This window comes from Bubalus bubalis, chromosome 15 (genome assembly GCF_019923935.1).
Source record: "Bubalus bubalis isolate 160015118507 breed Murrah chromosome 15, NDDB_SH_1, whole genome shotgun sequence".
NCBI classification, from domain to species: domain Eukaryota; kingdom Metazoa; phylum Chordata; class Mammalia; order Artiodactyla; family Bovidae; genus Bubalus; species Bubalus bubalis.
The window spans coordinates 66,024,057-66,050,825 of NC_059171.1; the positions used below are offsets into that span (position 1 = coordinate 66,024,057).

At 46.2% G+C, this 26,769-nt stretch overlaps 1 protein-coding gene and 1 long non-coding RNA gene across 5 annotated transcripts in view; one reads left to right on the forward strand and one right to left on the reverse strand.

The window, feature by feature from the left end:
- LOC123329496 overlaps nucleotides 1-26,769 on the forward strand; it is a 95,750-nt gene that overhangs the window by 40,971 nt on the left and 28,010 nt on the right. The window lies entirely within an intron of this gene.
- Nucleotides 21,486-26,769, reverse strand: part of ANXA13 (annexin A13) — a 57,005-nt gene continuing 51,721 nt past the window's right edge. For all 4 annotated transcript variants that reach the window (XM_006042558.4, XM_006042556.4, XM_025265462.3 and 1 more), the window contains 2 exons: nucleotides 25,704-25,816; nucleotides 21,486-22,087 (listed from right to left, as the gene is read on the reverse strand). In XM_006042558.4, the coding sequence (XP_006042620.4) occupies nucleotides 21,968-22,087; nucleotides 25,704-25,816 (233 nt within the window). In that variant the 3' untranslated portion in view covers nucleotides 21,486-21,967. The remainder of the gene's footprint in view (nucleotides 22,088-25,703; nucleotides 25,817-26,769) is intronic.

The window sequence follows — 26,769 nt, forward strand, 5'->3', positions numbered from 1 at the left end:
CAAGGAGGTATGGGTGGGTAACTTCGGAATCCTGCCTCTCTCAGCTCACCCTGTGGTTTGTGCCCTGAAAAGACCAGTGAAGGGATTGCCAGGACCTGAGCCTCAGCAAAGGGGGCTTGTCAGAGCTTCTGCACATCTCTGGCCTGAAGCCGAGGCTCTGGCCTCCACACTAGTCAAGCTGCCAGCTGGTACTCTCTATTATTTTGCCCGTTGAAGTAAGCTCAGAAAGCTTTCAGCTTCCCTGTGGAGTTTTGCATCGCTATCACTCGGACTCAGGAGGTCTCTGTTTATTTCCTGTCCAGAGCTGGGCCTGGATTCTCATGGAAGGGCAGTGCTGCTGGCTCAGGTCTGACAACTACAGGCAAGGAAGTCACAAAATATGCTCTGCCACACGTGGCCAGTCCTCCGAACACCCTTCGAGACAAGGAAGGTGTTACCCTGACATTAACCAGGGAACCGTGGCTGGGGCAGTTTCCAGGACCTGTGTTTCAAGAAGGGACATATGTACACTTGAAGGCCTAGGGACAGCTCTTTGATACTTGGAAGACTGTTCCCTGTTGACATCAGAGTATCTCCAGCTTCCTCACTCTGCAGGTGCTGGAGAAAATGAGGAGCAGACAAATGAGGTTTCAGTGATCTGGATCATCCAAAACTGTAAGAAGGAACTTGCCTCTTGCGATGTGGTTTTTAAACTTTTCTGTGTCTGTGAGTGCCTGGCTATCAGCCTCTGTACCTATCTGACTGGGTATGTTTTTTTGACCAGCTTGTGGAAAGCTGAACAAGGACTTTGTGCTGCAGACAGTGGCCAAAAGGCACCCTGCTTCTTGATTCTGCAGTTGCCATGACAACCATCCTCTGAGAGCTACAAGCCTGGCTACTTTTACTAGGCCAGTAGTGCAAATGACTGCATTCCCAACTCTTCCTCCATCCTGTCCCACTGCCAGGAAATATTTTATACTTTCTTTCCCCTGGGTAAGGGAGAGAAAGGGCCGACAGAGATGACGTCAAGACTGCTAGGGGATTGTTGGTATATAACCCGGCTGTCTGGTCCCACTTCTCCCCACAAACTCAAGTCTGACCTCATATATCATTTATGCCATGGGTCAGCTTTCTGGGCTCTAAATCAAATCAGGAATAAAGAAACAGTATGATCAAGGATACATTCTTACTCTTCCATTTTAGCACTGTGAGTCACAAAAATAATACACTGCCTTGGTGTTTCTGTTTTCTAGGGCAGGTGCTCCCTGATGGGGAAATAGGAATTTGGGCAGGAGCATCACTCTCTCTAGGCCACTGAGGCTTAGTTTACCCACCCAAACCTTCTTGGCCAAGTGACAAAGCACAAAGAGGTTAGGTGACTGTTCTAAAACACAGAGGCTGGATTGGAATCCAAGACTCCTAAAGTTTGGCAATTTGCAGCAGTGGTACAGAAGGTGGATGACCTACAGAGGAAGGTCTGTTGGGAGGGTAAATTTTAATCCTTTAAAAGTAGGAGTAATTAGAATCCCCAGGGGAAATGTGAATTGAACAAATTAGGAGAAGGCGACAACAGAGGACAAGGTGCTTGGAGGGCATCACTGACTCAATGGACGTGAGTGTGAGCAAGCTCCAGGAGATGGTGAAGGACAGGGAAGCCTGGCATGCTGCAGCCCATGGGGTTGCAAAGAGTCGGACAAGACTGAGCGACTGAACAACAGCAAAGGGTCTAATTAACTAAGGGTCCATCCAGCTGTCTATCCTATCATCCATCCATTCATCCATCCTCCATTCATCCCTGGACCACCAGGGAAGTTCCTTTTAATTCTATGTTTGATTACTGCTTCTACTGAAGTCTTGTTTCTTCATGAACAACACTGATATATTTTTTTAACTTGGCCTCCTCATTTAAATTATTATGTCTTGTAAAATATTTACTTGCTTGTCCTTGCATTCTCGAATACCAACCCAAATTTACCTTTTATACCACTGGTGTATTATTCCATATGATTAGTTTTCCTCTTTGATGCTTCTCGTGCAGAACTGAAATATGTTCCTGCATTTTTATCCTCCAAAAATAATCCCATAGCTCTTCTAGCTCTCCTTCTGTCTCAGTCTGATCATTGTGGACTTCTGCCTATTTTACAGAAGGAAAGGCATTTTTCTTTCCATTGATGCTGAAGGTTTTGAAAAGGTTTCTTCTGGACATACTCTTGAGTCTTCAGAGTGGTGTTCTCTTTTCTTGTCCTGCAGTATATTTTCAGTCTGTCTCTTTTCTTTATGTATTCGTCTTTGAATGAGAAGATTTATCCAGACCCAGTGATGGGGCAACTAACAGACTACATAGCTTGCCTTTGGAACTGTTAACTATCCCCTTGGGTGCTACTTGAATATCCTTCTTACTTCTACAGCTGGAAGGATGGCTGATTATTCTTCCCACTTCCTAGCTCCATTCCCAGAGTTTAGTGACATCCATGAAGTTTGGCCCTGTTGGACTGAGGAGTGATTTTCTTTTATCTGCAATGTATTTGTGAGTCTATAACCCCAACTCTCTGACAAAGGCCTCCAGCAGAATTTCTGGTCTCCCTCCATGGCTTTCAAAACTTTATGCCGACCGCACTCCACTTTTGGGATACAAAGGGTCCCTGGCAGGGACTTTCCCCACCACCTTCCACATCCTGTCCTATTGGTTGCTCGAGAGTGCAGTCTGTAAAAGGATAAGGAAAGCTTTTGTGGGATGCGTGTGTTGTGAATAAAATTGAAGTCTGGTTGCCTCAAAAGATATCACTTGTGTAATAGTGGATAACTGGTCAGTTTTATTTATTTATTTATTCATTTTCTTTTTGGCCACATGGAGTCTTTGTTGCTGCACGTGGGCTTTCTCTAGTTGCGGTGCATGGGCTTCTCATTGCAGCGGTTTCTCTTATTGAGGAGCAAGGGCTCTAGGGCGCTAGGACTCAGTAGTTGCGGCTTAGTGGCCCCACTGCATGTGGAATCCTCCCAGACCAGGGTTTGAACCTGTGTCACCTGCACTGGCTGTGGATTCTTCACCACTGGACCACTAGGGAAGTCCCTAGTTGGTCAGTTTTAAGATTAGTCTAGTCTCTGGGTCTCTGAGTCAAGGAGCAGGAGTGTCAAAGAAATGAACTCTCTCTTTATTGACTTTCAAAGAATTGAATCTCCTCTCTTTCATGAGGTAAAGCATAAATAGGTCACTCACTCTTTCTCACAAGCCAACCATATCTGCTTCTGATATTGAGTTGATTCTGATATTGGGTTGTAATCAGTCCCACCTTTCTGAGGTTGTGGTGGGTGTTCCCCATTCCTTGTAAATAATTTTTGGTGGGAAATAGATACTACCAGAGGGACACTTGTATAATAGCTTTACACAATGTTTTTGAGGTTCAGTTCTCAGAACCTATGAGGCATTCAGGAGCCCTCTGGGTAAAGTCTTCCCTTGTCAGCTCTTTACTTTATCCTACACGTGAATAATCAGAAGGTAGGGGGGGAAAAAAAGAGTGAGCAAAGACAGCTGCAGTTGATTTGGTGGCTCATACAGTAAAGCATCCACCTGCAGCACAGGAGACCTGGGTTCGACCCCTGGATCAGGAAGATCCCCTGGAGAACGGAATGGCTACACGCTCCAGAATTCTTGCCTGGAGAGTCCCATGGACAGAGGAACCTGGCGGGCTACAGTCCATAGGGCCACACGGTGTCAGACACGACTGAGCGACTGAGCACAGGGTTACACAGGACTGCTAGGAATGCTTGTCCAAGTTTCTAGGGCTTTGGGTAAAGAAGAAGGAAGTATCTTCTTGTGTTTTCCATTCCCATGGGCAGGCCAGCACAGGCTGTAGAGTCTCAGACATGAGCTAGAGGTCAGGGAGTCTGCTATTTAAACTTTTCATAACATTTGGTGTGTTGTCGGTTTCCCAAAGGCATTACACAATATTGGTAGTAATCATAGCAGTCAGAAACCTGCCATTCTGCCTGGGAGACATGTACATTTTCCTCTTGTCATCTCCAGAGTTTTCTTCAGCACAAGTACCCGAAAGAATACTTTCTCAGTGGCTCGTGGAGAAGAACATTAGACAGTGGAGGTGGGCAACCAATGACACGACTGAGATTCCCAGTTGTTAGTGGGTGTTCCTCCAGAAAAGATTGTGTAAGAACAGTAATGAGGGGATCTTTTCTGAAATTAGGAGAGACACCAGGGCACGCTAGCTGATTAAATCGTCCCAACACAAAATGATGGAACACCTACTGCACAGCTACTGTCTTCACTGAAGACACGAGAAGATCTCATTTTTACCAGGCCACACAGTAACCCAATCTTCTCCCTGAAAAGCATTACTTACCCCAGTTAGAGCAGGTCATGAATTAGACAACAATGGGGAGAACAGTGCAGGGGAGAAGGGGAAAAGATTGTTCCAAAAGATGTTTGTTGTTGTTGTTTAGTTGCCTCTGACTCTTTGTGACCCTATGGACTGCAGCCCACCAGGCTCCTTTGTCCTTCGCTATCTCCTGAAGTTTGCTCAAACTCATGTCTACATTAAGTTGGTGATGCCATCCAACCATCTCGTCCTCTGCCACCTCCTTCTCCTCCTGCCCTCAATCTTTCCCAACATCAGGGTCTTTTCCAATGATCTGGCTCGTCACATAAGTTGGTCAAAGTATTGGAGCTTCAGCTTCAGCATCAGTCCTTTCAGTGAATCTTCAGGGTTGATTTCCTTTAGGACTGGCTGGTTTGTGTGAATGATCCCTAGAAAGAATGTCCCAGCCCCATGGCTAGTTTGTCACATAGGATTGAGGGTCTGAGAAGGAGCCCTTTGGACAAATAAACAGAGCAGTGCCAAACCAGGGAGGAGGGGTTGGGGGTGAAGGGGTGCTTTTCTTAGAACTACTAGGGGACTGCTGGGTAGAGGGGGTGGCCAGACTTGGCATTACTGCTGAAAAGGCAGAGGAAAGAGTGGTGAAGACAGATTTGTTGCCTTCCCAGCTGTGCCTGAGGTTGTCTGTGAACCTTTGAGAATCATTCCCTGGGCTTCATGCAAGGTGCCCAGATGTTCTGATTTAGGCACAATGGGCCTTCCCCATTGACATTTTCCCATCCATTTTCTTCATGGGTCTTCCCAGGTCCTGTTTCTCTCCTTTCCCCCTACTCTCCACTATCTCCCCATCTCATTTTCTCCTCTTGCTCAGCCAAGTTATTTCTATCAGCAAGACTTCTCTCCTGTTATCTCTTCTACTATCATTTCTCATGAGGCACTTTTCTGGAGTTGACCGTTTTGGCCACTGGATTCTACCCTTTGCCCCTGCTTTCCTTGGGGGCAAAGAGAACAAGAGAACCTCACCTTCCGAAAGGAGCAATGTTTTCTCCTGGTGAATTTGCTTATTAAACTGTGAGTCAGTAATCCATGGTGGCCATTTTTCTGTTTTGCATGAGGGTCCAGGGCAGAGTTTGTCTGCCAACTCTGTTATATAAAGGACAAAAGGCAGTCTTCGAACAGAGTCAGGTATCTTTGAGCACTTTACACCCTGTGTGTTCTTTACTTCTTGTGATAAACCTGGCAGGCAGGTCTTCTTAAGCTAGGGTTTTCAGCATAAGTATGTCCCAAATATTGCACAAGACATACTTATGCTAAAATACTTTCTCATGATTTGACATTTAAATTTAAGTGCGCGTCCTGTCTTTTCATTTGCTAACTCTGGCAACAGTTCATTAAGTCCAAACTGCAGAGCAGGTAATGTGACTTGCTCGGGTGCTTAATCATGTTCGCTTCTTACTCCTGTTCTTCCCCATCGCCACTATTCGAGCAGTCCAAAGAGAGAAAAAAAGAAAAGAAGTGTTATGCAAAATGAATGAATATTCTCCAGCCCTTTGCCCACGGACCATTTCATTAAACACTTTCATCTATTATCAGCAGCAACCTAGCAGCATGGAAACTCACTGGAGGGCGGCAGTGATGATCTGATACTTTGGCTGAATCCTGAACCGGAGTTTTGACCTTTCTGAAAGGGACGTGGCAAAGCAGAAGCCCAGAGGCCTTGGCATCCACAGCCGTGAATAATTGCCCTTTGGCACCCACTGAATCTATGAACCAGGCTACTTCTGTTAATTCTTTCATGAGTTTTGTTTTCTTTGTTGAAAAGTTGAGAATGGGACTATTGACTTGCATTCTTCGCAGGACCAGGTGATGCAGTGCAACTCAGCAGCTGGTACTGGAAGGACCTGGGTTCGAATCCCAGCCCTGCCATTTACCAGCTGTGTGACCTGGGGCAAGTTACTAAATCTCTCTGTGCCTTAGCTTTCTCACCTGTAAACTGGAGATAACGGAGTGCAAAATAGACTGAAGACTGTGAGGTCTGGAGACAAGGTTTACTAGTGAATTCTTGCATTAGAACAAGCACTGAATTGCTAACAACCTAATCAAATCCTCCATTAAGAGCATTGGTCATGGGGTATGAATGAATGCTTAGCTCTGTGCGAGGAACGACTAGGGATACAGGGGAACAGAAAACCTGATTTATGCCCGGAGAGACCAACAATCCCATGGGAGGAGACCAGTTGTACCTAGGTGAAACAAGACAACAAAATCAAGGGTGTGATGATTCAATGCAAATTCAGGCAGAAGGCTCAGGACGTGTGAGTAGCGACAATCGCGTCTTATGCTTCTACCCTTGGTGCAGTTCATCCAGGCCATTTATAGACGTATCAGGCGAAGTAACGGGTGGTCAGAATGGGGAGGGTCTGGCCCTGGGAAGCTACTTAGAGGAGGCAGTTCTTTCAGTAGTCATAGATTTGGATCGGAAGATGGCATTTCTGATAGGACGAATCCAAAATGTGAAGGTGGGGAAGCTGGTGGCCCCCAGTGGACAGCAGAGGCATTCAAGTGGGCCTACAGGAGACTGAGGCTGGGCCCTGGCACGTATGTCACCCTCAGGGAGTCACACGGCTGGCTTCTCAGTGTTCAGGACTTGGCTCATATTATCCCATCACATGTATCTTCCCTGGCTTGCAGTCCTTCACCTGTTGATGTCATATCACCCTGTTTCATTTTTTATCATACTTTATGTTTTATGGAATTATTCTATTTATTACATTTGATTGTTTATTCTGCCTCCCCTAGCAGCAATGAAAGCCTCATGAGAGCAAGAACATAGAACCTGTAGTGATGCTCAATGAATATTTGTTGGACGAACGTGCAAGCAGGTAGAAAGATGGCTCAGAATTCTAGCTTAAGGAATTGGGATTTTATAGGAAGTTATGAGGACTTCAAATAAAACCTGTATTGAGGTATGTTCTATGTCCCCAGACGGAGAAGGCAATGGCACCCCACTCCAGTACTCTTGCCTGGAAAATCCCAAGGACAGAGGAGCCTGGTAGGCTGCGGTCCATGGGGTCGCTAAGAGTCAGACATGACTGAGCGACTTCACTTTCACTTTTCACTTTCATGCACTGGAGAAGGAAATGGCAACCCACTCCAGTGTTCTTGCCTGGAGAATCCCGGGGACGGGGCGGCCTGGTGGGCTGCCGTCTATGGGGTCACACAGAGTTGGACACGACTGCAGTGACTTAGCAGCAGTAGCAGCTATGTCCCCAGAAGGCCCTTTTGTAACAGGAGTCAGTGAGTGTTCCTTCCCTTTCCTCTTTGCTTAAAATGAGTCTGGAGAATGATGTGCATTTCTGGGAGTGTTCATGGGTGAACACAGGGTGGGTTGCTGAGCCATCAATCTGCAGCTGTGTTAGGGCAGTGGTTCTCCCCCGAGTTTCCCATTAAAGCCCTGGGGAAATTAAAAAATTCCCAGTTCCCAGGCTGCACCTCTAAAATCCAGATCTCTCGGAGTGGAGCCCAGGCTCTGCATTCTCTAAGCTTCCCTGGCAATCGCACTGTGCAGCCAAAGGTGGAAAACACTGTGCTAGATCCCACTCACGTCACTTACAAACTCAGGCAGGATCGACTAGCCTGTCTTACTCATATTAAGATGTCAAGTAGAAACCATACCTCTTCTTTTGATCTTCCTTACAGACACCCTGCCCAGAAGTGAAGTGCGGCCAGCTAGCTTCTTGGGTACGTTTGTGTATTTGATAACCTGTTTGGAATTAGCCATACATTTCTGTCTGCTGGGGCAGGCCAGTCCTAGCCAGGACTCATATGTCCTCTGATGAAACATTATTTTGGGGACTGGTGGCTGGCAACCCCTGACCTGGCTTCTGTTCTGCTGGCCCCATTGGCTGGCTCAGTTCCAGCCTCCACTTTCTCTGCCCTTGTGGTGGCCACATGGTCCAACTTCTCCTTGTCACGTCTTCAGCAATGCTGGGGGCCTGGGGTGACTTAACAGGGTTAATATTCATTTCATGGCACATGGAAGATGCCAAAATCACAGAAAATCTCATGTCCCTACTCTCTCCAGCTGGCCCAGGTTGAAGGTCCTGGAGAAGGCCAGGTGACCTGAGGTCTCCCTCTGGGAAAGGGACTGTTGAAACGCCTTTAAACCATCTTGGCCTTTGAGACCTGTTTGGCTGAGTGTTGTCCCTTCCCCCATCCTCTGTGTGCCAAGATCTATGTTAATCTTCCTGGGCCGCATAGGCCATGTGACCTCTGATGAAATCGAACATCTGGGCAGTTAATCTACAGACCTGCTTCTAATTGGACTAATTGGCATGGAATTGGTAGAGCTGTAGAGAGACCTGCTGCTCCTGTCTGGGCTCTCAATACCAAACAAAAGAAGCAACTGGTCAGTCCTTCAGGCTGTGGATGCCCTGGAACAGTTGAAGACCCAGTTTGTTCAATAGACAACTATCTGCTTGCCTCTTTTCCCCTCCCCTTCCTCCTCTCTGCACCAACATATGCTTCAGAATGTGATTTTCATGAATCATGTCCCTGTATCTTGTTTTGGAAACCACCAGTGACCGCTGTAAACATAGCATCAAACACCCCTGCTCTTTGGGTATCCTGAGGTATCTAGTGGCCACAGTGGCTAATTGATGGGCAGTCCTTCATTTAACAAATGTATCCAATAAGCCCATTGTGAATAGATCTTTATTGAGCACCGACTATGTGTCAGCCACTGTTCTAGTCACCGGAGATACAGTGTGGGAGGCAGGTAATGTTAATAGATAAGCAGAACAAATAACTGAGTAACTAGAGATGAGATGATTTGGGATGATGATAAGTGCTACAGAGGTGGCGCTGCATAGAGAAGAGGGTAGAGGAAAAGATTAGATATGAAATAATCTCCTGATCAGGGCTTCCGAATTGGCTCAGTGGTAAAGAATTTGCTTGCAGAGCAGGAGCCACAGGAGACATGGGTTTGATCCCTGAGTTGTAAAGATCCCCTGGAGGAGGGCATGGCAACCCACTCCAGTATTCTTGCCTAAAGAATCCCATGGACAGAGGATCCTGGTAGGCTACAGACTACAGGGTCCCAAAGAGTCAGACATGACTGAAGCCGCTTAGCATGCAAGCCCGTGTCATTAGGGCTGGCAGGGCGGTGAGAGATGTAGAGAATTGCTGTGTGGGTTGGGCCTGGAAGGCTGAGGAAGATGTGGTCCTTCATCTTATGGATCTCCTGGTCTAGTTGGGGGTGTGGACAAAGAGAATGATGAAGAATAATACTTTAAGGGCTCTGATGGAATTGTGTAAAAGGGAGAGCTTAGAAGGGGGGACTGGCTACATGAAGGTGGGGTAGGCAAGGCAAGAGTGTGATGCTACAACAGAAAGGACAAGTGGAAGTCAAAGGATAAAGTTGGGGGCTTTTCCTGGTGATCCAATGGTTAAGATTTAACCTTCCAAGGCAGAGGATGCAAGTTCAGTACCTGGTTGGGGAGCGAAGATCCCATATGCCTCACAGCCAAAAAACCAGGACATAAAAAAACACAACAGAAACAACATTGTAACAGATTTAATAAAGACTTAAAAAATGGTCCACATAAAAAAAATTCTTAACACACACACACACACACAAAGGATAAAGTTGGCTGGAAAAGGGGAAGAAGGAAATTGTGCTAGGTGCTCATTTCTTTCCGGTAGTCATGTACGGATATGAGAGTTGGGCCATAAAGAAGGCTAAGCACTGAAGAATTGATGCTTTTGAACTGTGGTGCTGGAGAAGACTCTTGAGAGTCCCTTGTACAGCAAGGAGATCAAACTAGTCAATCCTAAAGGAAATCAACCCTGAATATTCATTGGAAGGACTGATGGTAAAGCTGAAACTCCAATACTGTGGCCACCTGATGTGAAGAACTGACTCCTTGGAAAAAACCCTAATGCTGGAAAAGATTGAAGGCAGGAGGAGAAGGGGTCAACAGAGGAGGAGATGGTTGGATGGCATTACTGACTCAGTGGACATAGTTAGAGCAAACTCCAGGAGATGGTGAGGGACAGAGAAGCCTGATGGGCTGCAGTCCATGGGGCTGCTGAGTTGGACATGACTTAGCAACTGAGCAACAACACCCAAGTCCCAGGCGTTGTTCTAGGTGCTGGGGTCACAGGGGTGAACAACAGAGAAAAAGTCCCAGCCTCCACTGGAACTTATATTCTAATGGGGGAGGGTAGACATGAATATATAAACAAATAAGATAACTTTGGATGGTGGCAACTGAGAAGACAAAATGCGATCAGGTTGAAGGAAGAATTTGGGGGTGTTTGGAGGGCAGTGATGGGAAGGAGACTTGATAGGGTAGCTGGTATAGGCCTCTGGAGGAGGAGACGTATGCTGAGATTGGATCACCAGATGGTCTGGGAGAAGGGGAGTTCTAAGTGGAGGCAACTACAAGTACAGAAGTCTTGAGGCAGGAGGAAGCCTGGCAAGTTTGAGGAACAGAAAAAAGGCCAGTGTGACTGGTGCCTGGTGAATAAGGGGAGAGTGGGTCAGTTCTATAAGTAGTCAGAGATGAATTAACCAGGGAAGCAGAAAACACAGATATGAAGCCATTGTAGTGATTCAGATTAGAGAGGGTGGAGGCCTGACCTGGAGTGAGAGCTTTGGAGGTGGGGAAACATGGAAAAGCGATGATATTTTGAGTAATAGAACTATCACAATAGGACTTCTGATTCCTGGCCCTTGAGGACTGAGAGACGGAATGAATCAAAGATGATATTGGCTTGAACAACTGGGTAGTTGGGCGTGGTTACCAAGATAGGAAAGACCAGGAAGGGAACTGGTTTTGTGGGCGAAATCAAGATTTTTCTTTGGATGCCTTTAGTATGAGATGTTAGTTGGACATCCACCCCTGGAGAGGAAGCATAAAGGCTTGAGGTATAAGAGTAGCAGACCCTTCTGGGAACCTGGGTTCATTGTGGGGAGAGCTGTGGTTAGGAGCGCTGCAGTGCTGGCTGTGGGAGGAGACAGCCTGGAAGAGGGACGTGACTGGAGGCGGGGAGACCACCGCCGTCTGTCTTGTTAGTCCAGGTGGGGAAAGGTGGGAGTCCTGAATCCATCTGGTATTAGTAACCTAGATTCACTTCCTCGCGCAATAGACTCCTTTGTGATTCCATTTCAGAAATCATGGCCATTTAGTGCAGAGGATGGGGTGACTTGGCTAGACAAAAATTCAGCAAGCATATAGGGAGCTCGTGTGATGGGTCCATCTCTTTGCTAAGGCTTTCTGATACTTTATCTCATTTAACCCTCACCGAGATCCTACTGGGTAGGTTTAGCTCCTCCACATATGCATGAATGAAGTTGTTGCTGCATGTTTTTGGTAGACTCAAAATGACACTGAATCAGTGACCTCTGAAGACATGTCTTGTTTGTCCTTGTTTGTCCTGGAGGTGTATTGTTCTCGCCTATGGAGGCTCTTCTACCTCTGGTCCTTAAATAGGGAAGCTTCTGAACTGTTATCACCCCCATTTCATAGAAGAGGAAACTGAGTCTCAGGAGGGCAAGCGGCTTCCCAAAGCAGCACAGCCTGAGAATGGAGCCTCCATGGTCTTTCTCTCTCCTCAGCCCCTCCTTGCTCTTAATTACTGCACAGGGGGTTAGGTATCCAGAGAAAGAGAAGGCAGTGTTGATGCCTTGGAAGTCTCTGACCAGAAGGAAAGCCTGTGTGATCATCATGGACAGATCAGTGCTTCAGAAGGAAGAAAAAGTACGTACTGTGTGGAAACCCTCTCGTCTGACACACTGGATAAGGGGAATAGGCCATTTTATTTAAGCGGAAAGCAAAGAATCATTACAATGAAACATACATAATTTTATTGTTCATAAAAAGCATTCAAATATACATTGATTTATTGAGAACTTTTTCTTCACAGATGAGCCACTGATGGGCATCAGTGCTGCTCAGTCTTTTTATTTTAAATGCAATGCACCTAGATCTTTCCAAAGTATTTGATTTAACTTTCACAGAAACAAGAAAAAAATTTTTTGAACTTACAGTTAATTGACTTCTTTGATAATGAATTACATTATGTAGTTATAGCAGGGAGTACAATAGGTAAAGACAGGTTAGGGAGCAAATACAGAGCACTCTTGCAAAAGGCATGATCCACCAGAAAGGAGGGCTTCCTGCCCAGTGCCCTACCAGCCTTCAGAGCATCCAGGACCTCCACCAATAGACTCTATAGAGAGGATGGGCCATGTTACTTAATGTGGCAAACTGGTTAAGTGAGATTCAATTAAAAGATCTCCTACTGATAGAAATACATATACAGTGCATATTTGTATGCACCAGACACTTGAAGTGAATGAAATACTTGTATGGAAATGATTTTGCTTTCTGTTTCTTCTGGCTCTACCATTTCCAAAGACTGGTTCTAATTTGAACTGCTTCAGTAGGATTTTAAAAACAACAACTTTGATTTTGTTTTCAGTGCAGTTAAAAAAAATTAATATGTGAGTTGGGCTCAGAGTTCAGCCAATTAGTGTGTCCATTTTGGTTTGTGAGTCAGATTATCTTGGTCCACATTACTCACAGTGAGGAATGATTCAAAACCAGTGCCTTTTTCCTTCTAGCCCAGAGTCTAAAAATGCTTCAGGCCTCTTTTGTCCTGAGACATCCTTGTTCTAAGGAATCCTGAAGTTACATTTATCAGGGAACAAAAGTCATTTACAGGAAGAGACTGGCATGAAAACCCACTGTCTTATGATTCCAACACTAAAGTTGGTCTTTGTTTCTCTTTCCTTTGAGTTGTATCAGCATTGGCTGAGCACATTTTTTTTTTTCCCCCACACTACATGGTATGTGGGATCTTAGTTCCTCAACCAGGGATTGAACCCAGGTCCCCTGCATTTGAAGCACGGAGTCTTAACCACTGGACCATTGGGGAAGTCCCAGCTGAACACAGTTTGAACTCATTGAAAGCTGGTTACCTTAGGAACAGAAGACTTCTGGTTTAGTCACAAAGGAGCCTTGGAGCATTGTCTTCAGAACCTAAGGACAATTCCTTGGGCACCTGGTAGGGGAGGTCCAAGGACCACTCTGCCATGGCCTACCCTTTCTCCTGAGATCTGGGCACAAAGTCTGCCATTCAAAATGGAGATCCACTCAAACAGTGGCACACGCAGGCCACCGTGTGGTTTTCTTTGCTTCTTCCCATGGCTTCTTTTTCTAGGAACTTCCCTCCCAAAGAAAGGAAAGTTTGATAAAAGAAGAGTGAGTCCAACGCTGGCTTCCTGGGTGTGCAACCAGTGATTCTGAAAGATGCTAATTATGTGTCATTGTTTCACACTGTTCTCAAGATGTCAAAAATCAGACGTCCCTGGTGGTCCAGTGGTTAAGACTCTGCCGTTCCACTGTGGGGGGAACAGGTTTGACCCCTGGTGGGCAAGTTCTGCATGCAGCGTGGTATGGCCAAAAAAAGAAAAAAACTCAACGCCATTTCTGTATGTTAACAACATACTTGTGGAAAACAAAAATGTTAAAAACACAATACTGTTTATTATTTTTAAAAAATGTCAAATGTCCTCCTAGCATGAGCAATGTGGTACTGAATGAAAGCTGAAGATATAGTATGAACTCATGTTTAGCTTAATGTGGTGGATTTACATCTATGTCTACATCTACATCTATACCTATGCAGCTATATTATCTATCTACATGTATGTATATACAGAGATATGGGTGCATACCTGGGTTAGTATATGCATTTATATTTCCAAACTCTGTCTACTGAGTGGGCCTGGAAGCAATGAGTACATCCTGTGCCCAGACTTTGGTTTCTAATATCATTCTCCTGTAAAAGGAACAGGATTTCTTGGAGAAATGGCAGGTTGTAGGGCTGGGAAGGGAATATTCAAAATGAATATGGAGCATCATATAGTGCCAGAGATAAAAGAAATATTCAAGAGGCAAAGCAAGAGGGTATGTTCAAGGGACATAGGAGCAAACGGCAAGAGCTCCCAATAGACAAAGCTGGGACAATTTGAGCAACACAGTGAATAGTGTAGTCTTGCATTAAAACCCAAAGTTGTTGTTGTTCAGTCACTACACTGTGTCCGACTCTGCCACCCCACGGACTGTATCCCACCAGTCTCCTTTGTCCATGGAATTCTCCAGGCAAGAATACTGGAGTGGGTTGTCATTCCCTTCTCCAGGGCATCTTCCTGACCCAGGGATCAAACCCTGGTCTCCCACACTGCAGGCAGATTCTTTACCATCCAAGCCACCAGGGAAGCCCATCTTAGTTCACAAGTTGTGACAAATGTACCATATAAATGATATATTTTGAAAACTGGGAGAATGATATACGGGAACTAATATAATTTTACTTTTCTGTAAACCTAAAACTTATAAAATAAAAAGTTTGCTCTGAAACCCTCCTATCCCCCAGCCACTTTCCTTTCTCTTGACCGGATGTCTTTAAACATCCCGGTCGTCACTGTGAGTCCTGGTCACGTAAGAAATTGTAGTGACACAGACAGGCAGCCTTGACTCTGTCTGAGCTCAGTGTGGCAGTTCTTGCCATTGGTATGGAGAGGCGAATACCATTTCCCAGCACTGTTGTTTCTTGGCTTATCTAGCTTCTGGGGGCTTATCTGAGGCATTTTTATTGGCTGTAGTGTGATCTGAGAAATAGTTTGCTGCCTGGAGGAGTCCTGGGCATCGCTCTTTTGCTGCTGAAGGAGCCAGACTCTGCACCACTGACAGGAACACAGTGTCCTGATTGGGCTGATGCCCTCCTGAGGGCAGCCTGGGTATCCCTTTCTGCTTTGGCATCTATCTCCGTGTATGTGATAAAAGCTCTGTCTCATCTTCTGGATCATTATTCTCATCATTTTCTTCTTAATCTTTACTTTTAAACACCCTCCTTAGATTTACAGGAATTGATTATATGACTATGTGGGGGTGCCAAGAGGGGCAGAGCATAATTTTTTTTTTTTTAAGAAAAAGAAGCTGGTAGAAGCATTTTGTCCAGGGAGGAGTCTCTTGATGGCCTCTCATCAAGGCCTCTCAACAAATGGCCTTTCATAGGTAAAATAGATTACTTACAGTTCCAGGACTGGTCCATATGGTACCTCGGTGAATATTAGTGGAAGGTGCCCTCTCTAGGCAGCTGCAGTCCTAGGGCTGGATTTCAGGTCACAAACATTCCCTCTGTCAGGCAGCCTGGTGCAGTAGACAACATACACAACCATTCACTGTGTCCCTAAAATGTATGGTAGGCAGCAACCCCTTGCCATGAGGGAAGAGGATGATCACTGTTCAGGATAATCCCTTCTTATGCAGGTACCTGGGTACAGGGTATGAATTGTCTCGGGAGTCTTCTGGAAGAAATGGGATGGAAACTCACAACAAATGGAGCGCTAGTGTTGGCTCCTATTGGTTCACGGGAGCCAATTGTTAATTTTTCACAAATTTGATGAGCTGGTTGTTAATCACAGTCACTGTTAAAAATTATATCATGTAAATCTACAATTAAATTGGGGCTTCCCTGGTGGCTCAGTGGTAAAGAATTCACCTGCCAATGCAGGAGACATGGGTCCAATCCCTGATCCAGAAAGATCTCCTGGTGAAGGAAATGGCAACCTACTCCAGTATTCTTGCCTGGGAAATCCCATGGACAGAGGAGCCTGACAGGGCTACAGTCTATAAACTTGCAAAGAGTCAGACACCACTTAGTGGCTGAGCAACAGCAAAAATTATGTTGATAACAAGTGTAATAGATACACTTGTCACACGGTTCTAAGTCACTTTGTGGGAAGGGACACCAAATCCTCTAAGAGAAACTCAACGCTGAGAAGAGGGAGGGCGGGCTGTTCTGGGACTGTGCTTGGATGCTATCACCCCCCACCCTGACCTGGTCCCAGTCATATTGGGAACCCAGATGGGAACCTCTGGTCAGATTGGGAACCTCTTAACCAGTATGGATAAGAGGTGGAACCTCAGAGTTTGAACATGGGGCTCTCCCACAGGAAAGACACTTGGAATCACACCCAGACACATTACATGGCCTGTGGGTTCCTGTTCCTGCCTTGCTGACCACCCCTCACTCTGCCCTCACTCACAGAGCATCAACCACACTGGCCAGCCAAGGCTTTCCAGATCACCCCTGCTCTTTCCCATCTTGTCCCAAGTTTCACTCATCTGTCCTGGATGCTGAATCTCCTCCACCTGAGATGTGGGTTGTTGTTGTTCAATTGCTCAGTCATGCCCAACTCTTTACAACCCCATGAACTGCAGCACCCCAGGCTTCCCTGTCCTTCACTATCTCCAGGAATTTGCTCAAACTCATGTCTGTTGAGTCACTGATGCCATCCAACCATCTCATCCTCTGTCACCCCTTTCTCCTCCTGTCCTCAATCTTTCCCAGCATCAGGGTCTTTTCCAATGAGTCGGCTCTTCGCATCAGGTGGCCAAAGTATTGGAGCTTCAGCTTCAGCATCAGTCCTTCCAATGAATATTCAAGGTTGATTTACTTTAGGATTGACTGGTTTGATCTCCTTGCAGTCCAAGGGACTCTCAAGAGTCTTCTCCAACACCACATGATATCGAAAACATCAATATAGGTGATTCTCTGTTATTGCTGCTAAGTCACTTCGGTCGTGTCTGACTCTGTGCGACCCCATGGACGGCAGCCCACCAGGCTCCCCTGTCCCTGGGATTCTCCAGGCAAGAACACTGGAGTGGGTTGCCATTTCCTTCTCCAATGCATGAAAGTGAAAAGTGAAACTGAAGTCGCTCAGTCGTGTCCAACTCTTCGCGACCCCATGGACTGCAGCCTACCAGGCTCCTCCGCCCATGGGATTTTCCAGGCAAGAGTACTGGAGTGGGATGCCATTGCCTTCTCTGTTGTTATTTATGTCTTAATGTTCAATGTTTTCTCTCTGAGAAGTAGGTCCCAGCTGCTACATTTAAAGTGGTTCCTTTCTCTGTCCCTCAAACCCAACCATCACTTCATTCCTTTAATTGTTGGTATCATAATCTGTGATTATTTTCTTTCTTGGTTTGTTTACTTGGGCTCTCTGGTGGCTCAATGTCTGCAATGTGGGAGACCTGGGTTTGATCCCTGGGTCAGGAAGATCCCCTGGAGAAGGGAATGGCAACCCACTCCAGTATTCTTGCTTGGAGAATTCCATGGGCAGAGAAGCCTACTGGGTTACCATCCATGGGGTCACAAAGAGTCGGTCGACTGATCGACTAACACTTTCACTTTGTTTACTTGGTAAATATGTGTCTCCCCCTGGACAGGAAGCTCTCTGAGGGCAGAACCAGGTGTGACTGACTCACCTTTGCATCCTCATGGCCCAACACTGCACCCGTCTGGCGGGAGGTTCTCTGTTCCTGCTCGTGTTACATGATTAGAATAGGAATGAGTCAGTTGTCCTCCAGCCCCTTGCCTTTGATGATCCTGAGTCCGGGTGAGGGAAGAGCCAAAATAATGAAGAGAAAAATGACAAAGGGTGGTCTGCCTCAAGGCTGAGTCAGACCCCAGAAGTCTGGTTAGCTGGAGTCACCAGGGCAGCAGATGGCAGTCTGTGGGTGTTGATGGAGGCGGGTAGTTTGCTCATTTGCTGTGATTAAGGCTCATGCAGGGTTCCAGCAGCCTGAGCTGGCTCTGGTCTCCTGAAAGGAGAAGAGATGGGGGGCCAGAGGAAGGTAAGAAGGCAAGTGGCCATTGCCGCTCAGAATAGTTCATGGAAAGGACTCCCTCCTCTGGGCCCCTCTCTCAGGGAAGATACCCTGTCCTCCCCTCCCTGTAGTTCTCCTGCGGGGTGAGGGGTGCGTGGGGCTGAGGAGACAGACTGACCTGCAGCTTGAAGCCCCTTCTCTAGACCTTGTCTTTGTTGGGGCCCTCAGATGGCTTCTAGGCAGGCACCAGCCTCTCCCCAAGGTTCACGGCAGGGCCATGGACAGCACTTGGGTGTGTGGGCTGCACTGTTCCCACGGAAAGGGAAAATCGAGAAGGGGGGCTGGGACCCACAAAAATTGAGAGTGGGCCTGCATGAGGGACTCTAGAGCCCCTGGGAGGAGCAGCCAGGGGGCTGGAGCACATGCGGTGGGTTGTGGGACTCCCTTTGCTCCTCAGGGGGAACCTCAGCTTCTCCCCAGCTTCCCACAGGCAAGCGTCCCAAAGTCCGCATCACCAACCAGCCACGGCCAGGTGAGTCTCTGGGAGTGAACCTGTCAGGGCTCGGAAGGGAATTTCCTGGGGAAATGGGTGGCGAGTTACCCCATGCACCCATGGGACCTGCCTGCTCTTCCTGCAGCCCCAGAGGAGGGATTGGCACCCACTCCCCACCTCCTCAAGCCCCCTGGGTGGAAAGAACTAGGATGTCCCCAGTGAGCGGCCCCGGAGGAAGGGAGTGGGGTGGGGGCAGGGTAGGTGACAAGGCAGGGTTGCCTGCCCTCCCTTCCTTCTACGTCTGTCCTCTCCTTCTTCCCCATCCCCACTGGCCGCCCCGCCCTCGGAGAGTGGGGGGTTGGGGAGCAGAGAGGGGGAGCCTGGACAGGGCAGGGGTGTAGCAAGGGAAAAGGAGGGGATTCCTGACCTGAGGACTGGAGGGTGGGGCACTCAGGGGACAGACTGGATGGGAGTTCTCTCTGAAGCAGGCCCCAGGTCAGGCACAAAAAACTGGCTTCTGCTTGTGAGCGTGAGCGCTGACCAGCATCAGGGAGGTGCCTTGTGCCTTGTGCAGCAAGCTTTGGGGGAAAACCCTCTGTGGATGTGAGCTCGTGTGGCAAAGAGCTCAGACATCAGGGTCAGAAGGACTTGGGTTTGAATTCTGGCCCTGATTCATTCTTCTTATGTGTGACTTTTTCTTTATTGCAATGTCTTTTTTTTTTTTTAATGCTATACAGTATATATAATTATATGTATATTTATAAATTCACATATCAATTTATAAATATAAATTTATATAATGTAAATACATATAAATTTATAAATAAGTGTATTATATAAATTTTATAAATAGATAAAATTTATATATAGACATTTGTTTATGTAATATATTTATATAATATATATTTCTATTTGTATATATATTTAATTTTATGAGCAGCTCATACAGCTCAGTATTAGAAAAACAAGCAACCCAATCAAAAAATGGGCAGAAGACCTAAACGGACATTTCTCCAAAGAAGACATACAGATCGCCAATAAACACCTGAAAGATGCTATGTGTGACTTTGAACAAATGACTTTGCTTCTCCATCTTCCTCAGCCTGCTTCCTTCCCAGTGAAACCCCTTTCCTCTCTTCTTCACATCAATCGTGTCCTTCAACACTCTCCGAGGATGGCTGTTTTCAGTAGTTTTTCATAGATCTCTTTGTAGCCTGTTGGTTTTTCTGTCCTTACTATTAGCTCAGATCCCAAGAACTGGTTGCTTTTGTTACTGTCTTTTTAAAAAGCAAAGGCCAGCTTGGACAACAAGTAAGTATGAGTATGTTTTGTCACCGGGCCATTTTAGCTGTTAGAGCCCATAGCGACAGCGGTGGCTGGTAGGTGGGTCCGCGGCTCTGTTGAGGATGGGGATGTTAGTGTAAGGTCTTCATTTGTTGATCACCCTTTACAACCACTGGGAGGATACGGTTCAGCATGTTTGGGCTATATACTCTGGTGATTACACCACCAAAGTGATTTCCCGGGCCCAAATCTGATCATGTTCTCAGTCACTCAAACACTCCCAGCGACCACCATTGTCCAGAAGACCAAGCCTACACTTGGAAAACAAAGCCACAGCTAATGTGGCCCAAACATACACCTCGGCAGCTTCACTGCCTGCCTCCCCAACCCTCTCCTTTTGCCACATGCAAGCCCCAGGGGAAGGGATTCACCGCTTCCTGAACACATCATGCGCCATCATGTTTCCAAGCCTCTACACACGTCATTCTTTGCTTTTCTGGAGAATTTCTATGCATTTAAACCCCAGCACGACTGTATCTCTGTGAAGCACATCCCTCAGCTCCCCCAGGAGGAGCTCTGTGTTCTCTTCTTATGTGTGGAGAGCTTTACATGCACATATTAATGTACTTAGGGCTTCCCTGGTGGCTCAGTGATAAGGAATCGTATGTAATGCAGGACACGTGGGTTTGATCCCTGGGTTAGGAAGATCCCCTAGAGAAGGAAATGGCAACCCATTCCATAGGGATGCCTAGGGAATCCCATGGACAGAGGAGCCTGGCAGGCTATAGTCCATGGGGTCACAGAGTCAGACACGACTTAGTGACTAAAGCATCACCACCATTAATGTGCTTACAGGGTCTGGTGAATATTGAGGCATCTGTCCACACCAGTGACCTGGGACTGAAATGCCCAAGGTATGGCTACCGTTCTCTTTATTTTTGTAGCCCTAGAACCCAGCAACAGTGATTGGCAGGCAGTAGGAACTTAAGCAGGTAAATGAGTATAGACCCATTTCCATGTACTTTCTGTTATTTTCCCAAGAAAAGCAGTTACTAGTGTGGATTCTGGACTCAACCACCTCTGAATGCAAATCTCAGTTCTGTCACTTGTGAATGAATTTAGCCAGGTTGTTGAATGTCTCAGTTGCTTCAGCTAATAAGTGGGTAACAATATTAACCTTAAAGGGATGTTGGGAAGATTAAATATGAAAGTAAGCTATTTAGCAGTGCCAGGCACAAATAACCATCCAATGAAGGATGACTATAATAATTAGACCAAAGTGCCCATGTTCTCATGATAGACCCCTTTATGTGGAGCCGCACGTGGCTATGAGACAACCATCTCGGAACAGAGATGCTATTGGTACAGAATTAATCCATTTAAGAGTCAGACCATTAACCTTGATCCTAATGGCACTGTGCCCAGCCTAATTGTATTTGAAGATCAGAGAGAAGATTCAAGTGGGTCAGTTGTCTAGAGGAGCAAGAACCTTCTAAACCTTTTAAACCAGGTAGCAGATCAGTGAATTATACCCTTCATTACGTTTCATATCGACAAGTCCATTGTTTCCTTGCTGTTGGACTTGATGTCTGTCCTTAGTGATTATCCATAAACATAACTGTTTGCATTTTCCAAATATGTTTGAATTTCACAAGTCATATATTTCCAGGACAAAAGCCAAAATGAAATCAACCCAGTCTTTGAAAAAGCAGCTGATGAAGGCATAATCCACATCTTTAATTAACATTGAGGATTTGAAACTGAAGATTTGAGTACACAGAGGGAAAATGAATGAATTGCTTAATTTTGTCTTTCTTGTACTTCACCTAGTCTCTCTTTACCCAAAACATCCATACCCCTGTATGACATATTCTTCTAAAGGTTTTATTATGAATGCATAGTTTTTTCATCAACTGCAGACTTTATTTGTGCTTAGAAAGCATTCAGTTATTACCCTCAAGGAAAATTATGAGGCTGCCCAGGTACTCACTAAGCCAGCCTTCAGGGTGATCAATTCAAGTATCTCGAGGTTGCTGCCCTTAACTTAAGCAGCTTGGCCTGGCCACTTGGCTCAAGCTGCCAAGGAAATAAACCAGGACCCTTGAGGGTGTTTCATGCTGGAGTTGTATTTGCAAATCTGGTTTGGGAGAGGTTTTCAAAAAAGGTTCCTTCCTCTGCTCCTGCTGCGCTGGGTTGGTTCAGCGCAAGAGGGCGACCAGAAGCTTCTGGAAGTCCCCAGAGGTGTCTGAGCGAACCATGTCAGAGAGAGACTTCTGATACTTCTCTTGGAATCTGGCTTTTATCCCCTGAAGGTCCACCTGTAAGAGAGATGATAGCCAATGGGACGTTTATAGTGTTTTCACCATAAGCACAGGCAGCCGCTGTGCTGAGCACATTATTCTCACTTGCTCATTTATGCCTCAGAGCAACCCTTGGAGTTGGAGTTACTATTCTTCCTATTTTGTAGCTGAGAAAAATAAAGTTGAGTTCAGCTCCCCAAAAGTGGCAGAGGTGTCTGTGTGTATGTTCCAGTACAACTTGGTTTATGGACACTAAAACTTGAATTTCATATGACTTTATGTGTTACGAACATATTATTTTTCCTTTGAGGTTTTTTTTTACAGTTACTTTAAAATAATCACTTTCTGATAATAGGGCTGTATAAAAATGAATAGTGAGCCTGATTTGACTTGCAGGCCATACTTTGCGGACTCTTAGTATAAAGTTAAGAAAATTGTCAACACAGTTTGAAATGAAGGCTTTTTTTTTTTTTTTTGTCTTTTATACCCTGATCAGCAAGGATATTAGTGCCAAACAACAAAATTCAAATCATCATCAATTCGTAGGACTTAATTTTGAATCTACAATTGACCCTTGACAATACAGGAATTAGGAATACTGACTCCCGGGCAATCTAGAATCTGTATTGCTATCTCTGCCTCAAAAATGAAAGAATTGATCCATGACTCATGCAAGGGCAGGAAACTGAAACAGTTTGAGTAGAATCAGGCCTCAAACCTTAGTTCTTTCGATACTACATATTGTGATCTCTAATGGAACATAAGGGCTTCCCTGGTGGCTCAACGGTAAAGAATCGGCCTGCCAGTGCAGGAGACCTGGGTTCGATCCTTGAGATGGGAAGACCCCCTGGAGAAGGAAATGGCAAGCTACTCCAGTATTCTTGCCTGGGAAAACCCATGGACAGAGGAGCCTGGCGGGCTACAGGCCATGGGGTCGCAAAAGAGTCAGACAACACTTAGTGACAAAACAACAAGGAAATATAAACTCTTCCTCACACTTAGTTAATTTAAAGATCTGTAAAATGAGAACACAGGTACTATTATTTATTGGAAAAAATCTGCATATGAGAGCACCCACACTGTTTGAATCTGTGTTGTTCAAGGATCAATCGAAAAACTTGAAAAGGTACCACCTAGGTGCTGGAGGTGGAGAAAGGACTTAAGAAACACGAATAAAAAGATGGTTTTGCTCTAAAGACTCTTACAACCTAGAAAAGGAGATAATAGTTGTGCTATGGAAGATATAATTCCAGATAGAACACAGGGAGTCTCATAAAAGAAGTACAGAGCTCTCTTTAACCAGGAATTTTTTTGGTTTTTGTTTGCAATTTTGTTTGTTATCATTATTGTTTTAAAATTAGACTATATCTTGCTTTCTAGTATTTGTTCAGTCATTCAGTCGTGTCCGACTCTTTGTGACCCCATAGACTGTAGCCTGCCAGGCTCCTCTGTCCATGGAATTCTGCAGGCAAGAGTATTGGAGTGGGCTGCCATTTTCCTCCTCCAGGGGATTCTCCCGACCCAGGGATCAAACCTGCGTCTCTTGCATCTCCTTCATTGGCAGGCAGATTCTTTACCACGAGTGCCACTTGGGAAGGGCTTTCAAGAGAGACCCACAAACCATTGCTCAGATCTCTGGTTCTTATTTTCTCCTACTCCAATTAGAGGGCCCAACGGGAGATGGAAAGTTAAGAGCAGGGAGGGTAGAAGAGTGGAGGGTTGTTGGAAGTGGATGCTGTGCAAGAGATCAAGCAGGTGGCGCGTGTCCCCTGCTCCCTTGGCTGGTGGGCTGCTTGGCTGGGGGAGGGGGGTGAGTGCAGGGACAGGATGGGGCTCTCCTGGGCTCTGTTCTAGTCTGAGGCAGCTTTGGGGGATTAGGGGATCTGGCCAATATAACTGTCTGGGCCCAAAGCATTCAGAGGGAATGGTCCCCATGTGGAGATGACTCAGGACCTGTGGTCAGCACTGAGCTAGGACAGAGCATATTGGAATGAACAATCCACAGTCCATGCATGCTGGAGTGACCATGGCACCCTGATGATCACTCAGAGAGCTCCAACCCCTGGCGTCTATAGCATCCTTGCTGGCCTTTGTCACCAAGCTGCTCCTTGGAGTGTCCTAGCATCTGCAGAGACTCTGGCTGGGCCTGAGATACTAAGAGACAGAGAGACAGAGAAGGCAGAGACCTGGAGAGATTAAGAAAAGAGAGAGATTCAGAGCAACCAAAACAAAGTGAAGAGGGTGGCAGAGAGACTGGGGGAGGGAGAGAGGAGGAGGAAAGGACAGGGGCTTTGGGAGAGAAAAGGAAATATGAATCAATCGTGGAGGAGGAGAAAGAGAGGGAGGAGAAATTCCAGGAATAGAAATAAAAATGAAAGAACGGTCGTGTTGCTAAGTTATATTTCAAAACAGTGTCAGATGTTAAGTATTATTTGTCAGAAATATGAGGGCCAGAATTTGGGTTGATATCTCTTCCCCCTCATTTAACACGTTTTTGAGGGAAGATGTCAGTGGTTTTCAAGTTCCACTTCACCCTCCAAGGTCTCTCTGCTGTGGGTGAAATGCCATTTCCCCTCTCTTCTGTAATTCCTTCTCTCTGTGGCCCTGTATTCTGAATCTGAGTCTTGACAGTTGTTTCCAAACTTTTTTGGCTATTTCTCTCCCTGGGCCTTTGTTATGCTCAGGCATTCTCAGAGGGGGGCGATAATGCTCCCCAAAGGGGCAAAATTGGTTCTTAGAGGGTGAAAAAAAAAATCCAAATCTTTTAATATAAGTGTAACTACATATATACGTAAGGAACATAAACAGATGTACAGTGTATGCCGTGTTAACATTTCTTGGAGGGGAGTAAGGATTAGGAAAAAATGAGGTCTAAAAAGGCTCCCTCGTGCGGGGATCGCTAATTTTAAAAAGGTTGAGAAACCGTGTCTTGTACTGACCTGGTTTTTGTGCAGAACTGTGCTTTGGGGGTGTGTTTAAGGAAATAAAGGCCTAACTCAGGAGTCTGGAAAGGACTTGCTAAGGCTCTGCTGCTGGGTGACCTGTTGCCAAGTGAAAGTGTTAGTTGGCAACCCCTGGACTGTAGCCCACCAGACTCCTCTGTCCATGGAATTCTCCAGGCAAGAATACTGGGGTGGGTAGGCATTGCCTTCTCCAGGGGATCTTCCTGTCCCAGGGGTTGAACCAGGGTCTCCCACATGGCAGGCAGATTCTTTACCATCTGAGCCACCAGGGAAGCCCTACCCAGACCAGCCCCTCCAAGTCCCTTCCAGGCACCACCCCGAACTCTCTGGAGGCACCGACGGCAGAAATAGAAGCTGCCGACTTCCCTGGTGGTCCAGTGGTCAAGACTCTGCACTTCCACTGCAAGGGGCATGGGTTTGATTCCTGGTCCAGAAACTTAGATCTCACATGCCCCACACTGCAGGAAAACAAAGATGAAAAAAGAAAAGGCATAGAAGCCGCTATCGTTATTGGATTTTTATAAAAAGAAACCGACTGGAGCACAGCTCAATGTCCTTCCACAAAGTCTGGGAAAGCAAGGGCCGTCTCTGCAGATACACCCTTCATAAAAGTGACCTGTTGATGACGTCCGTGGTGGCAAAACAAGAAGGTGGAGCCAAATGCGTCTTACCTCAGCCCGGGTCACAATGATGTCAATGAGAGTCTCCTCGTCGGTGCCCGCCCCCTTCATGGACTTGTACAGACGGTCAGCAAAGTAGCCCTGGAGATCCCGGGCGCTCCTCACTGGGCAGGACAAAGGGAAAGAGAGCATGAGGAGGTCATGTCTTGTTCGGTAACAGAGAGACGTTGGGGAAGAACAGAGCTGGCTTGCCCTTGGAGCGGATGGAGTCATGACCTTTGAAAGGAGCAGACTTCACACTGTTGATAAAGGGTCTGGAAGATTCCCCTGGGATCAGGGCACCCGACTCTTCAAACAAGTCACCTTCAGACACATAAAAACCTCTCCTATTCCCTGAAGACCCTGGGGAGGAGAGGGAGCGTTGTGGGCACCCTCAGGCTCTCCCTGCAACGTTCAGGATTCTCACCAGCAGAAATGCCTTCTTATCTTTTTTTTTTTTAATTTTATTTTATTTTTAAACTTTACATAATTGTATTAGTTTTGCCAAATATCAAAATGAATCCGCCACAGGTATACATGCCTTCTCATCTTTAAGAGAAATCTCTGATGCCAGAGTCAGGTCTGGAGGGGAAACGCAGTGGTGGTTTAGTCTCTAAGTCGTGTCCGACTCTTGTGACTCCATGGACTGTAGCCCGCCAGGGTCCTCTGTCCGTGGAATTTTCCAAGCAAGAACACCAGAGAGGGTTGCCATTCCCTTCTCCAGGGGATCTTCCTGACCCAGGGATCAAACTTGGGTCTCCTGCATTGCAGGTGGATTCTTTACCGACTTAGCCACCAGGGAAGCCCCCGAGGGGGAACACAGACTGGCCGGCAACGTCTGCATAATAAAACTTGGTAATCTTGAAGACCGGCTCAGTTGCACTGTGATCCTCCTGCCTGCCGTGCTAAGTAAACTTCCTTCCCTTCGTTTTTCATCACTGGGTTTTAGGTGTGAGCTTCATCTCTGAATCTTTTCCGAAGTCCCCACAACCTTCATCGTGTGTGGTCTGAGATGTGGGCTTGATGAAATGTTTGGTCTTGTCTACACAGCATCCTCCTGTGATGCTGTTATTTGCTG